Source organism: Hylaeus anthracinus, unplaced genomic scaffold, assembly GCF_026225885.1.
Source record: "Hylaeus anthracinus isolate JK02 unplaced genomic scaffold, UHH_iyHylAnth1.0_haploid 11997, whole genome shotgun sequence".
NCBI lineage: Eukaryota > Metazoa > Arthropoda > Insecta > Hymenoptera > Colletidae > Hylaeus > Hylaeus anthracinus.
In genome coordinates, this window is record NW_026534344.1 from 6,996,769 (window position 1) to 7,013,043 (window position 16,275).

The 16,275-nt window shown below is 36.6% G+C and overlaps 1 protein-coding gene across 1 annotated transcript; it reads left to right on the forward strand.

The window, feature by feature from the left end:
- Positions 1–5,353: 5,353 nt before the first annotated feature.
- Positions 5,354–16,035, forward strand: LOC128889571 (mitochondrial sodium/calcium exchanger protein-like). The gene is made up of 8 exons (XM_054147294.1): positions 5,354–5,487; positions 6,359–6,684; positions 8,435–8,515; positions 9,706–9,825; positions 12,883–13,206; positions 14,579–14,697; positions 14,796–14,949; positions 15,546–16,035. Exons 1-8 carry the CDS (start codon positions 5,441–5,443, stop codon positions 15,914–15,916), a joined length of 1,542 nt encoding a protein of 513 aa, XP_054003269.1. The 5' UTR covers positions 5,354–5,440; the 3' UTR covers positions 15,917–16,035.
- The last annotated feature ends 240 nt before the right edge of the window (positions 16,036–16,275 follow it).

The following is a 16,275-nucleotide window of genomic DNA, read 5'->3' on the forward strand; positions in this document are numbered from 1 at the left end:
TACGCCAGCGCCTGATTTCGTATCGTATAGAACTTCTCCATCGGTTAGCGTAGCACGAGAAATTTCAGACAGTGGATATGCTGGCGCAGTTATAAACGACCGACAGAGTAGTTCCGTATTGTTGTTGGCTGTATTTGTTAGCACGTATGTGCGAATATGTAATAAATTGGAGCCTGAACAACCGTTGGGTCATGCTGACACAGTGTCTGACCCACCAGTTGATCGAACCGATGGGAAAGTCCTTCTGTAGTAGATTGGGTGTAGCATGTCACCATTCTATTATACATAGTTTCCTAACCGTAACGAATTACCTAAAGGTGTCCAATGATTCGAATAACCTTAATGATTCCCATAATTAAATGTATTACAAAGTCGACACAGTGGTAGTTGCCTAACCAGAGTTTGATTAACGTGATTTCCGCTTTCAAGTCGGAATTGTTCAGCTTTAGTAAATTATTTATAAATAGTACACATTTGCAATTGATAAATATAACTTTATTATATTTATTGGTAAAAGAGAGCTTACTTGAATCTAGGAAATACCGTGCAACATCTGGTACGTCTCATTATAAATAAATAAGATTACCGTACCAACCGAAAACGATTTACGGTTGAAATACTTTCATTAAGTTGGATAATCGCGCTCGTCGCGTTTCCATTGATTTAATACATTCGTTTGGTAAATTAATTCCTGGCGTAGAGTATACATTAAATGCAGCCACGACCGCGGGCTTAAAATTTCAGTCGCTCTAACAAAGAAGAGAAAACGTCGTTATACTAGTTATAAGAGTCGCCTTACACTACGAAAAGAAGCTTTTGCATATTCCAGCGTTATATCACCCGCACTTTATTATGAATGCACGGACGTGGAGTAGCAAAAACAGGAAGCCGGAAAAGCCGGGCGCGTCTCTCGTTGGTGGAATAAAAGCGTAGTTGTAAATTTGGGGAAAATCATGTCCCTTTTGAGACTTTCGATGCAATCGAATAAAGTATTTAGACTTTAACTCTATAAATGCACTCAGGAATTAATTTAATTTGCAATTTTAGCGATACCGGAGCACAGGTGTACTTGTTAATCCCTTCGCATCGGTACCTAGACGAAGTGACTTCAATTTTAATGCGCATCAGTCTGTTTCATCGTGAATATTAGTAAACTGCGAATAAATAACTTGTTTCCAGATTTAATGGGAATTTTTAAGTAGGATTATTTTATCATTCCATTGAAGAATTCCACGAGACATGATTAAAAATGGTGTACTAAGCTTAAAAAATAGTTTTTGTTATTACAATATGTGTTGCAAGTAGAGAGATGCTAATTAATTAAATGCGTTTCTTGTTTACATCGGTAAGTACGTTTTATGTCATTTTAATCTTCTGATTTCAGCACAATGCCAAAAAATTGTATAACAATATACATATTGGAAATAATATTTCCTAAACGAAGCAGATAATATAAAACCTTGCTTTTCGAAATAATGTTTGTCAGTAAATAATTAACATTATCAGTGTAACAATCAAAACTGCATTCTATTTTCTTATTTTCTGATATGTTATAAGCAAATAAAGAAAGTATAAAATATTTTAAGCAAGATTCTCTATACGTTTCTGAACGATCCTCTAACATACTCAAATTATTCGATATTCCTTATCCTTTGTTTTTTACGTAGCAACAAATTATAATACCGTTAAATTGCAAATTGGTTGAATATTATTCTGATGAATGATTTAACCTCCCTTTGACCAGTTGATATCCTTTTAAGCGAGACACAATGCGCAGAACTCGCAAATATGATTTCTATAAAAGCGACGTCATTGTTCTCCGACGCTTTCATCTACTATATATTTATTCATGCTGCATACCGTCGAATCAAAGACTTAAATGCATCAGAGTAATAACTAAAGAAAATGAATATCGAGCGGAGAGTGTTCCTCTGTGCTTTGATAAATTCCCAGTGCAAAATGTTTACACTCTTCAATTACCCAAATGAATTTATCGGCAGGTAGTCAAAGCGTTCCCTGACAGAAGCTCATGTAATAATAATTAATCAGAGCAAAGAATACCTTTGGCAGGCGGTATCAAAGTAGAGGGAACAAAGAAACATTGTATTTGTCATGTTAAATGCTACACATCCGATATGGTCCTTCAGATATTCGATGCAAAACGATTTTGCCATACTATATAGTGAATAAAAAAACAGAAATCCGATAAAAAGTAATTATACTTTGGCATTTTTACACGAACCAATCGAAACGTTCGTATAGGAATGCGTGGAGAAGCGGTTTCCATATTTCTAATTAAAGTTTCACTTTCTCGTTCGATTTATGGCGATTACGTTCATGGAATAAAATCGTGGCGTGATCAGCCTCTTAATTTTTGTTTTAGTTGACCGCAGTCTCGCTTAGGGTCTGAGTTAGGTTTGGGTTAGGTCTCCAATCTTACTTGTTGCTTAGCGACCAACCTCTCCACTTGTCGACACCATGCAACGAACGAGGCTTTTATGCAATGATCGAGGCGCTGCTCCACTACTTACTCATTTTTAGACATAAAATGATTAATTTATGTTTTTATAGAGTAAATATTTAATTTTTAATTTAAAACAAAAGCTATTACAGCTCAATAGATGTACGTTTGAGTTTAAGAATGCAATTTTACTAAATCAGGTTTGTACTGATAACTGCTAGATCAGTTCCATAATTAGTCAATGTTGATTAAGAAAGAAGTAAATTGTGCAATGTTGTCTTTTTGTCGAGATTCTCAGTTTACGAAAACACGACGCGTTCGTTTTCACCAGTCCTCATTAACCGCGTCACGGCCTTCTTTTTCGTCATCCCACGACAACAAGAAACAACAGAAAGAGGGTGGACGGCGTCTAATGAGCCTCTTGCTCTCGTCCGACGAGTGTAGACGAGCGCTCCTGTTTAATTTCGCCTGAACGTCCAGGCACAGTTACATCCGTGAATAGAATAATTCATCTTCATCGTGGAATTTTTTTCAGTTCGGCATATGTGCCAGCGGAAATATGGAATTTGCTATATCTGAGGTTACAAATGATCCGGACAGACGTAACGTACGGTTAGTGGATTTTGTTCTATTTATTTCCACAACAGTGAACACCGAAGGGCCTTTGTTGCTCTTTGTTACATGAATTTAATTCAGGTTGAATGACCTAATAACAACCTAATCGCTAACAACCTGACCTACCTAACTGCTAGTGAAATTAACTGGTTAATACTATGATTTTAACTCGCGCAAGGTCGCGTCGTGTTGTACAGGACTTTACCTTAATTATAAGAATGTAAAATATAATAGAATGCTATGCAATGTAATAAAATAATTAAGTTTAATATTAACCATCAATAAATTGTAGATTTGATCAAACAGTTGACGTTTTATCGTATTGTGTAATACTTTATTGACAGTGGAATACTGACAGCGTATTTCTCGAGATAGTAGAGATAGGTTAACTCTGTTAATGCGACAGTTCACTAGAAAAATAGTATTTAATATGAGTTCATCGTGGTCTAATTTTTTTCTAAGACATGGTCATTTACCGATACGCGAGGTGAAATAAATTTAAGAATTATTCTATCTATTCTATCTATCATATACTTTTTGTAACCCTAAAATGTAATTTCACAAGCTAAATTTTTGTTTATTCTGTTTAATTTATTCATCTGGTTTAATTGATTAATTTTCACCTTCGGGTAGGATGATTGTTCATACGTTTGGCAAATTCCCGCCCAAGATCGATGCAAATGGGTGAAACACACCCGTGACTGTTTCACGGATTCCGTGTTTCAATACACTGAGATCTTGTTTTGTACTTTTCACTCGGAGAATATGAGTTTGTTCGTCTTTGGATTACTACTCATGATCGTATGGCTTATGTACCTGTTTCTAATTTTGGGAACCACGGCAGACAACTTGTGAGTAAATATTTTTCAAATGTACATCTAGAAATACGAAAACATTATTTAGCAATTGTTAGAATTCTGAACTTTTTCGCGTAATTCACGTAGCTGTATTTCATAGAGGTTCCCATAGTTTTGATAATGTTCGTTTCTCTCGTGCCCCGCATGTCTCGGCCTGTGTATTCAAGGGGAAAGAACGGTATTGCGAAAAAATTGTTAGTAAAACGTTTATTGCTCGAATCAAATCCCGATGGTTTTCCATAAAGCTCCCGGGTGTCGATGGTCGCACCAGGCGTAAAGTCTTTCACGGCACATTGTGTTCAAGAAAGGGTGAATTATAGCTCATCGGGTGCGTGAGAATCGACGTGTTCTCGCGCGGCAACCGTTTCAATTTTAATCCAGACGGTCGAAGGAGCTTTATGTACGTCATTAAAAAGGAACGATTCCCGTCTGCAACGCAGCAGCTGACCACTTTTCACCATAATAAAATTCGAACGTGTCGGCGATAATAATTTCACGATACGGTGGTGTCCGCGACTCGCGCAATTTAAGTGCGACGTAAGCATTTACAATCTGTTACTGGCCTCAATGGCAGCGTTCGACGGGCGTAAATGTGATAACGGTGAGCGTTTGTTAAGAATCAGAACAAGTGGAACGGAAGGATACGCGATAACGTTCAGTGTTGTGTCATTCGACGGAGAATGAGTGGACACTTAAGGAACAGTTGATATTAAATTCACTGAGACGAATAGGTCGCGATACATTACGGATGGTAATGATACAGATCAGTGGATACTGCTCAACTAAAAATAAAAATTAGCTGAGCACAAGAAGAAATATTTCTGCTAAATATATACTAATCGAATGTGAAACAAGTAAAACAAAATTAGAAGAAAACGAATCTAAAATGCATATAGAATAACTGAAGATGAAAATACCAAGATGCCATTTAATTTAATTTTAAAGCAAGATTAAGAAAAAGAACATTCTTCTGCGCGAAGTGATTTTATTCAAAATGCGAATTGATTCTACACGTATACAATTGATACACTCCCATTTTAATAAACAGAACGTAATCAAAAATTCTAAAAATATACTTTTTCCATAAAAGGATCACCTGGATTTTCTCAAATCAATGTATGTTCTTTCCTTATAGGTCAGCAAATAAAAATAACAAAAATTGATTTAGTTCTTGAAAGCTTCCACCTTTACTTCCTCCAATAATGGTACTTTCTTTCATTATCGATTCGTGGAAAGAATTAATCTCGAGTTTTGGATCAAACTTCCAATCCTCGCCACATTTCTCCTCACTTCATGCTCCTATCTAATCGAAATCTGTTCAAAAGCGCGTTCAGTCCGATTTGCCCCTAATTCATTTAGCGAACCGAGCGGCTGCATTTACAAATACAGCCGCGTCGAAATTCAATTCGCGATAGAGGAAAGGATAACGTCGGCGTACATACGGGGGGTTCACTCGAACGGCCGGAAATAAAATATTAAATGGAGCGAATGGCGAGAAGCAACATCAATGTTGTTCCGTGTCCGGAAATCAAGTATCGAGCAGCCTCGATCGTTGTAAGTTAATCCCTGCTACACTGTGTCCCCCTTTCTCTCTCTGACCTTCCACCACGTCCACAGATGTACCCTAACACCACTGATTTCTATATGACTAACTGAAACCATTGGACAGCAAAACTGAGAAATCCGACTAATATTGAGAAGCAGACTTTTTCAAACTTTTTAAATTTGTACTCCGTCATGTGTGCACAAATGATATTTATTGTATTACAATTAAAGCATTGTTGAAGAGAATGAAGTAGAGTATAGCCAGGTAGAGGGTAGATGAATATTTTTAAGATAAAAAAAGAAATGTAGAGGATGAAGTCGTGAAATATTTTCAACTATTCAGTTCTTACAACTATATAGGTCGATTTAATACTAAAATTACCAACCGGTTAATTTGACTTGTGTACTTCAAACTTCGTTTCAAAGTCACTTAATTATTAACAATGTTTTTACAGCAGGATGACAGTTTTTTTAATAGAGAATTAATTTGATTGATAAATTAGATTGCTTTTCTCTCTCTAATTATAAAAATGTATATGTGTATATAATAGGTGTGCATTAACCTCGGTATTAATCTCGGTATTAATAGAAGGATTTAGCAATCGAGTTGAAAATTGTGAATACTTTATAACGCATCTCTTCTCAAACTCTTTATTTTCCCAACGAAGTTTTCGAGGGTACTCATGGGTCCACAAGGAGTCTCCTCCTAACTATGACTTCTTCAGGAACAGATCCGACGCTACAAGAACTGGACCCTAACACTTCACGCGACTTGCCTTAACAGAACCCTAGCCACCTCAACCCTTCGATACATACAGATCAGTGGCCAAAAAACCCTACGATGGCCCCTGTCTTTTTCCACCCTCCTTTTTCTGTGCAGCTTCTGCCCGTCACTAGCGGTGATCGCCGATGTAATGCGGCTGTCGGAAAATATAGCGGGAGTGACGATATTGGCATTCGGAAATGGGGCTCCTGACATCTTCACGTCCATCGTATCGGGCAGCGACGAAGGGATAATAATGTTCACGGAATTAATCGGTGCCGGTGTCTTCGTGACGGCGATCATCGCTGGCTCTGTTGCAGTGGTCAAGCCTTTTCGAGTCAACCTAAAGCCTCTCATGAGGGACGCCTGCTTCTACATAATCTCGGTCTGCTGGATCAGCTACGTCGTGCGAGACGAGACTATTCACCTTTGGGAAGCTTGTAGTACGTACACGATACTTTAGCAATACAGTACTGCCTGTCACTATGTTCTATAAATAGAAATTTAATAAATAGTATTTGAAAAGAGAAGGTCAGGTTATCTAATTGCATTTTGATCATTTTTCATTGGAGACATATGACATTAGCTGTTCTTCCTCGAACACTGGATTTTCTGAGCCCTAATTTTTCAAGTTTTCATTCACCCCTATTCTTATTATGTTACAATTTAATACGTTTCCCTACGCTCACATATTGCTAAAATTTCAATTTCTATTCGAGATAGACTGTGATCGTTGCCTCCTTAGAATTTTGTTAATATATGACTACGACTACAAAAGGTCTAAAATGTCCATTTATTTATTTAATTCTTAAATAGAGTTCTTAAATTCTTATTAGACCCTACTAAGTTTGGGAAATACAGAAAATTTCACGCATTCGATAGAAATTTATGGCGATCGCGGTAAAAGTGATATGGGTTTCGCACTGCAAGTAAGCCACGCATCATGGAAACGGAAACATTTATCCACGAGGTGCCATAAGTACGCGGTTTAATACTGCAATAACAATAACTCCAGAGCGAATTTAATTAAGCAAAGCCGCGATATCTCGGCCGTTGGCTTTCTCGCCATCTGGCCACCGACGAATTTCTGCCGGGTTTCCCGATAAGCTTCAAAAAAGAACGAAAGGAAAAAGACGAACCGTCATTGGACCGAGTTAAATCGATGAAAGAAAATTTGAAATCGCTCGAAAGAAAACAATTAAAGGGGTTTCGCAAAACAATTGGAACTCCATTTCCGAGGTCACCCCGTCTATTGAACGTTCCTCTCGATTTCACAAGTATGCCAGTTCCCAGCGATTTTAAAAATGCAATAAGGGGAAGTAGAACTTTTATTGCGCGATTGTGTTTAAATGTGAGCTTTTACTGTTTCATTTTACTGAAACGAATTTAGAGAGGAATATTAAAAGAAAAGTATATTACGAAGAGTACATTCTTTCAATTTCCTTAAAAGATTTGTCTAGGGTAAATAAATATTTGTTCAAAATAAATAGAAAAGAATGCGTACAATAAAAAAAAAAGAAACAGAAATAAAAGGTACTTACATTTCTTTGCGAATACAGAAAATAAAGTATTGCATTGGAAAAAAGTTAATTTATACAATGTTGGTGTTTAAGATTACCAAAATATTTCGTCCATTGAGAAATATTTAGAAAAAATGATTTCATTTCTTTTGAATAATGCAAAATTTGAAAACAAAAAAATATACTCTTCGTAGTTATTTCCTTATGTTCCTGTCCTCGTGTCTGCGAAATAAAATACATGAAACTTTCATCTAAACACGCCAATTAAAGCAATATGATGTTCCTTTATAATTGTTACATTCTTTAATTGATTAAGTTTTTCTCTCTGGAGTCTGGCCAGAGGCCATTTTACGAAAGAAAGGAGCGCAAATCGGATGAAATTGTTAGCGTTGGAGCAACACAGAGTTTTTTCGACGTTATGAATTTTTGAACGCCATTTCAGGCACACGACGAGAGAACAAAACGTCCCTCAGGCGGGCAAACAAAATAGTACACAATTAGTAAATACTTCCTGACCGTTCCCCAACTTAGGTGGAGATTTACAATGCGCTCGAAAATTTTTCCGTGTCATATCGCGATTCAGCGACAATTAATTACCTTTTTTCGCACGCCACCCCTCTGGCAACGACCGGCCACGGGGGTGCTTTTTAATGCTGATACATTTAAATTGCAGGTTTCATTCTCTGCTACGTGTTGTTCATCGCAGTGGTGGTAGCAATGCAGGTGTACGACAACAGGGAGGCGAGCCTCAAAAGTGCGTTTCGTTCCATGCGATTTTTTCAAAAATGCAATGGCCAATGAGGTTTCTTAATTGAATTTTTTCTGGGGGTGATTCATTGAACTGCAATTACGATCGAAACATCTTAAGAGTGATTGACTGATTCTTAATCATAATTAAATCTTTCCCAGTGTGATTGATCGGTCTAATAATACGTTAATCATCATAGGGGTGCTTGACTCATTCTCAATTATAAATCAATTGTTCCTGACGAGATCGACTGACCTTCAATATTGACTAAATCGTTCTGTCAGTAATAGGGATTCTTTTTCTTCAGGCTCACTACATTATGCCTACTGTTGTTACAAGATACCTAAGCTAAATACCTAAATTAAAATCTCCACCGAACCTATTTAAAAGAATAACTTTCGCTCTAATTTAAATTCGAAAGTTTAGTGCGACTGCAGTGGAATATTATTCTGGAAAATATCAGTATGAAAGGGGATATAAATTGGGAACAATTAAAATGGCTCTAAAATTCCGGTTAAATTATGAATTCTTTATCATTTTATCGAGATTGTGTATTATTATATAAATCAAACAAAAGAACTATCGATCAAAGTGCATATTCATTTGAATGGCAATAGTGCTACATATAATTTTAAATAGACGAAGACAAAATCTGTTTATAACTGTATATTTTTAATCACCCTATAAATGATTGTCTGACTAGTATATCTTCTGAAATAAATATATCTCGGTTTTTCTTTTCGATATAACCCATTCTATTCTTTAAACGATGCACAATTTCATCAGAATTGCAATGGAACGTTTGAAGAATTTTGTTCAGTAATGAAAAATTGTAACGAGCAGTAATGGCAGTGTTTTAAAGACAAGAATTCGCTTCACGTTAATAAAACAACAGCGAGCGAAAGAATGCGCCGGAGTGTTGGAGGTAGATGCCTGACATCCAGAATGCACAGTGTTTTCTATTTTTAACCGACTTCGAAAAGCAGGAGGTTACTCAATTCGACATGTATATATTTTTTTTTCTTTTTTTTTCGGTACTTAGTATGGAACAGAAGTCAATCATTGCGCATCTGCTCAAAGTTTAGAAGTATTTCGGAGCAATCCGTCGGCGTCGGGTCGAGAAAGCAAAAGAGTTTTACTACGCCAGTGCAGTTATCGATCCTTCCGCTCGAAGGTTTCCTTACATACTTTTGCAGGCAGGATCCCAAGTGTACCAGATCCAGACGTCCTGCGCGCTTACTTGGCGAACAAGGATACAGCGACCATTCCTAAGATTCCCATGAGAAAACGTGCTTATGGCCTGAGAATCAAGCTGGGTATGCATACTACCATCACGATTGATCACTCGTTATCCAGAATTCCATTAAATTAAAATTGAACGTCTCGTTTTCATGAATCTTTAACTCGTCTTAGACTTGAAATATGGCCACTCGACGCCAAGTACTCCGAAGGGCATTTTATTCCCTCCTTTTGTTCGGATCCTTTTCGAATGTTCGATCACCGTTTGCATAAAAACTTTCGTCAACGTTAGGATTTCCATTTGTCGGGTTTCTATTTGCCTTTTCGTTTCTTTTTGTACTCCAGAATTCAAAGACTCTAGATTCTTTGGTTTTTCGAGTACTCTGTTTTTCTAGTTTAAAAAATAGATTCTTCAATATTCTTATTGCTTAAGGTTTTTAAGATATTTAAATGTCAATTTCCAGATGATATTGAGTTCTTAGGATCTCAAGGAAGTTGAAAAAAATTTGTCCCTTTTTTTAATAGCACTAGCTTAACAGAAAACAATTTTTAAATAGGCAAAGTTATAATCTTTTATACCATGGACGAGCTCAAATTTTGCATAAATGTAAAAAACATTTCTATCTATGACGTCAATTAGGAATCTTGTATATGTATGTATAAATGAACGTACTAGATTTCAAAAATTTATGTCGAGTACTTTGGCTGCAAAAAAATCATAAAAATTACCTCGAAACTCGTAAAAAGAAGGGTGTGACTAGACTACGAATAAGATGCATCCAAAATAAGTAAAAAGTGCATACTTTTTATGGCGCGTAAAATATGTGTTTAAGAGTGAAAAATGAATATCCGTGTATGCAAAGTATGCATATATGGTAGTATTTCATCCATGGTAGATGTTCGACGTTCAAATTTTATTCCAGCAGTGAAGCACGAAAGAGAAATAAAAATTTCAGTCAAATTTTCAGAATGATCGACTACTGGTAGCGTAAAATAATCAAAATTCAATAACTACCCACTGTCAGTTTTGTGAAAATTCATAATCTTTTTAGTCAGTCATTCATTTTATAATTTCTACATTCTGGGCGTTTTAATCGAATCACTTAATGCTATTAAAAAAATATACATGTCGAATTGAGTAACCTCCTCCTTTTTGAAGTCGATTAAAAAATGTGACAAACTTTGTTCAAGTTCCTCGAGATTCCAGGAACTCATTATTATCTACAAATTTACATTTAAACGAAAAAGGGTGCATCTGTTACAATATCCAAATTACGTTACATCGTATTTCTCTCCAAGAAAGGCAGACAAGATGATTTCAAAGCGAAGACGAGAAATAAGGTGTAGACGCTCGAGCCTTGAAATTGTTCCAATTTTGTAAAACAATTACGATTCAAATGCATGACAATCAGCCGGAGACTTCATTGAACTCTCTAAGAAGTCTCTCAGAGTCCATAACACAATTCTCGAGACACTTAAGATTTCTGATGATCAACTGAGATCTCTACTGAACCTATTTCTCGGATAAGTCATTAATAATGCAATGGAGATACCTTAAAGGACTAGTAGAAATCCTGATGACTATCTAAAGCGTGCACTGAACACCTGGCAATCAGCTGAAAAGAGGTTTCAAGATATCAGTAAGTCTTCTGATTTCTCAAGGGACTAGTAGAAATTCCAATTATCAACTAAACCCACCTAAGGTGCAGATGCAGCAGAGTTCTCAAGAGACTAGTATAAATCCTGATAGCTAACTAAAACGTGAGTCGAACTCTTGATAATCAACTGAAATCTATTCAGACTGTGACTCTGGCAAGGCACTGGGGACATAGCAAAGAGTTTTCAAGATGTCAGTAAGATTTCAGTAGGAATATAATGTACAGCACAAAGTTCTCAAGAGATTATCAGAATCCCTGACGCCCATCTGGTGTCCCTATCAAACGTACCACGCCAGCAAGCAGCATAAAGTCCAGGCTCAGTCACTATCGTTCTCTCAAAAGGTCCATCTCGTTTTGTTCGAAGACCCTCGAAAGCCACAGTCTGCGAAAGGCAGAAACCCTTTGAAATATAACATCAACCCTCACTTGCCGATCAGATTACCGAACTGAACCCTCTGATAAACAGAAGACTGAAGTAAGCCTACGTTGATGCTTAGCATCTGCAACGACATCAGATGAATGATTTATCCGATGTTTAGAAAAAGCGAAAAAGAAACAGGAGCAAAAGAAGGAAATGTAGCAGATAACGCAGATAAAGCTAAGAAGTTGTAAAAGTAACCAGAAGAGAAAAAATGTCCCTGGGAAAAGAAAATGAAAAGTTTTAAGCTCATCAGCTGTGCGGAAGCGGAACATTGCTGAAAGCAGTTCAGAGGAAGATGAGGAAGACTTATCTGTTCATGATGAAGCCACCGTAAAAGCTTGCTCGGATAAAGAAAGCTCGGGAACACCTAGCGTCTTTGATTTTCTTTTTTCACGTTGGTCACTTCTGTATTGCAAACTGGGTATTGGTGCAATTCAGCGTTGCTGAGGCAAAAAATGACGTCGGCGGAGACCACTGCGCCGGGAAAATAGTGGACGTCACTGACGATTTAGCGGTGAAGTTTTTTAAGAAAGACCAGAGTGAACTTTATTCTCCCGAAGGTGGAAGATACTTGCCTTGTTAGAAAGGGGACAATAAAGAAAATCTTAGCAGAACTTGGTCCTCGCAGAGGACTGCACTTTCTCAATTTAAAATTTCTATCTAACCTCGTCATTTTCTAATTTTTCTCATTTTTATAATAGGACTCATTCATTTCGCGATTCTCCACATTATTGAAGAAAAGTTCGTTCATTCGGTGGCTTTTAAATTTTCCTAACTCTCAACGGACATACTCGACCTTTTAATATCAGTCGATGTTTCATGTTGACCCTATAGTCCTAAAATGTAAAATTCATTATCTCCAATTTGCGTTGTTATTTAAATATTCAAATGTATACGTGACGAATCTATCATTTATAAATAATTAAATACCATAAAGTCAAACAAAACTATACACTATCGTATTACTCGTAAAACTATACACTATACCTATCAAAATGTCTACGTATCAGTGTTTGTATGTCAAGTATGTCTTACGTGTGTTTTTTACGTAACAGATGTCGCGATTGCCACGGAGTTGAAAAGGGAGAAAGGGCGCACGAATGTGAGAATAGCGGAATCGGAAGAAGAAGAAGACGTTGATAGACCGGAAGGTCTCTTCAGAGAATTCCTGTACGATGTTAATCCGATAGGCAGAGAGGATTGGATGAATGCAAACCGGATCTTTAAATTTATTTTAATTATCCGTGCACCTGTCATGTTCTTACTTCAGTTATTTATCCCACTTGTGAACCCGACTGCCGCAAAGAAAGGCTGGTCCAAGCTGCTAAATTGCTTCCAGCTGTGTGTGACACCGACGTTGGCATTGTTTCTATTAAACGGTTAGTCGTATTAATTGTCGCGACTTCTACGGCTGCTGTTATAAATTGCCTCCCGCTAATAAAACCTCGAGCTTTCCTAGACGTACTTTCAGGCACTGAAAATGAAATATGAGCTCCCGTTGTTTTTTTAATTTACAAATTGCCGGTGTTTAGTTGGAATTAAAACGAATTGCTAGACGTTTGTATCTTAATGGACAGATTAACCCCGGACGGGGTGCAAAATTCAAGCTACGTTTTCCTGAAAACTGCTTCCATTCCACATTATTTTACGATCGTGTTCTTAAACAATTTTCACTCTAACTGGGCGTAGTCCTAATAATTACGTACTGTTCTGTTTTAATTTATACGCATTTCATAAAATTATTTTATGGAATTTTTATGTTAAATGACATCGTTTAATTATTTTTATAATATGATTTCGTCGAATGTTTTTATTAAATAATTTGATTAGATAATATTGGAAAATGATTTTATAGAACAATTTATTAAATGACATTACTAAATGATTTTATGAAATGATTGCATAAAATGATTTTACAAAATATTTATACCGATTGGCTACTTCAGAGTTGAACGTAGACAAGTAATAACGTTGGTTAGTAACACTCATAAAAAGAAATGAAAAGTCTGTATGCAAGTTGAATATCAAAGTATTCGTTCTCGTAATATTTACTTTTTTTGTTTGCAATTACATACGTAAATCTCTGCTCCATTACACGTGCTACGAAGTTATGGAACTCTTCCTAGTTTGTCGTAGCTGTACATAAAATGAATATCATTTCTGCATTTGAGTAAGAGTACGGAGTCACTCGAAATCTGTACAGGGACCAAGGAACCAAGGGAAATCACTATATGCAAGGGGAACGATATGAAATATGGATTCGAGACCAACTGAAAATATTACGACTGCTTGAAGTGAATCTCTGTGCTACTGAAACTTGTAAATAAAAGCGATACTCGATTAACCATACTAATCAAAGCCTTTAAATTAAAAGCTTTAAAACCTTTCTGTTTCTTCTTATGAGGTATGTTAACATCTATTGCACTTACAAACTTTATATCTTATATAGCTTGAGGAAGAATAATTTTCAGAACTCTGTTTCTTAAAAGCTTTCCGTTTCTTTTTATGAGGTCTCTTAATATCTGATACATCTACAAACTTTGAATATCCCGTAGATATTCTAAATAATTATATGGTAATGTTCACGTTTCATTTTAGTAGATTTCATATGAATAATTTTAGCTGCATCAGTATACCCAGTTCTCGCAGCAGTTATCAAGGGGGCAATAAAAGATCTCGATACAGTTAATGGTTCGAAAGCCCGCGATTCGTCAGCTTGACCATTGTTTCGTTTTCGCCTTCCTTTTGCAGCCTGGTCCGGACACATTGGCCCTGTTCCAGTACTGCCGATATTCCTCGTTCTTGGCACTGCATTTGGTGTAACTGTGTTTCTAATAACCCACGTGGATCGCATACCGAAGTACCATAATGTGAGCACTTTTTCTACCTTTTCGTGACTCGCGCCGACTATTCGCACTCGATGACCTCTTACGTTCACCCGTTGTCGCTGGCGACCTATTAATTGTAGGTTTTTGCATTTACGGGATTTCTGGCCGCCATGCTGACGGTCTATTTGGTAGCCGGGGAGGTGATGGCAGTTCTCCAATGCGTAGGATACGCTTTCAGTATATCAGATGCCATGCTCGGTATCACGTTCCTTGCGTGGGGCAACAGCGTGGGCGGTGAGTGGCGAAACACGTTGTTACAATAGAACCTAAATTTGTGCGCAATTTGCGTTCCAGCGCTACAAGGAGCTGGCTGAAATCGTCCATTTTCAACCCTCCAAACGTACATTTCCGATACTGATTAAAATCATCGGCTGAAAGTGGTTCACTTTTGTTGCTCCGAATATTTTCTAGTATCGATATCATTCAGAAGGACCGAATGGGTTGTTTTTACCTAAAGGATTGTTCAAAAGGGGCCTTAGAATTTTGTTTGTTAATAATGCACCAGGTGGTATAGAATTTTCTATTTTAAATGAGAGGACACGTGATTGCAAGTAAATGTGAAATATGATGTTTGAGTGAATGCATCGTTCAAGTACAAAATTGAAAAAAATGTAGTCACTGAAAATTCTGTTAAAGTATTCCTCATTGTCCAAATTGTGTCCAACATTTAATTTCTTTTATTCCAATTAAATTTAAAGAATCCTACCACTAGATTGTAAATTATTTAGGAAGGAATTTCTAACGGTAACTCCGATAGTGTCTGAACACAGCAGCACCAATTCATCCTTAATGATAACTGCTGTCTAATGCCAGATGATGTTTGTTTGTAGATATGATATCAAACATTGCCATAGCCAGGCAGGGATTTCCACGAATGGGATATGCAGCCTGTTTTGGCGGGCCGATGTTCAATACACTGTTGGGATTAGGACTAACTTACGGAATAGCTGCCAGTCAACACCCGAATCACCGTACGAAGATGAGAATGAGCGACATGGCACCTGGCTGTTTCGCTTTCCTGTTGTGCTCGTTAATAGCTACTATTATTTATTTAAACATTACGGGTGCCGTGGCTCGAAAGTCGTATGGATATTTGTTGTACTCTTTATACTTTGTGTTTATTCTGATTCAGTTTTTGAGCGAATTCCGAATAATTCACCCTCTTGGCACTGACCATCGACCAGAGGATAATATTGATTAGAGTTTTTAACGAATGACAGCGTAAGATCATATTCCCTGACAGAATATTGTTAATATTCAAAATGCCGTACTTAGACTTGTGCCATTTACTTAATTAATATACGAATTGCTTTAATTATCTATAATATATGCAAAATAGTATATAAAAATAAATATATTATGAGTAATAATATATACTATAATATTTATTTTATAGAGCAGCAAGAAATTATTTTGATAATTTATCAAATTCATTTGTTTCCTATTTAATCTCTCAATTGTTCCAGTTACACAAATACAATAACAATTGGAGAATCAAAAATACATTCTCCCAAAAATAAACGATCTTGAATTACATTCAGAAATAAGAATTCTATTCTA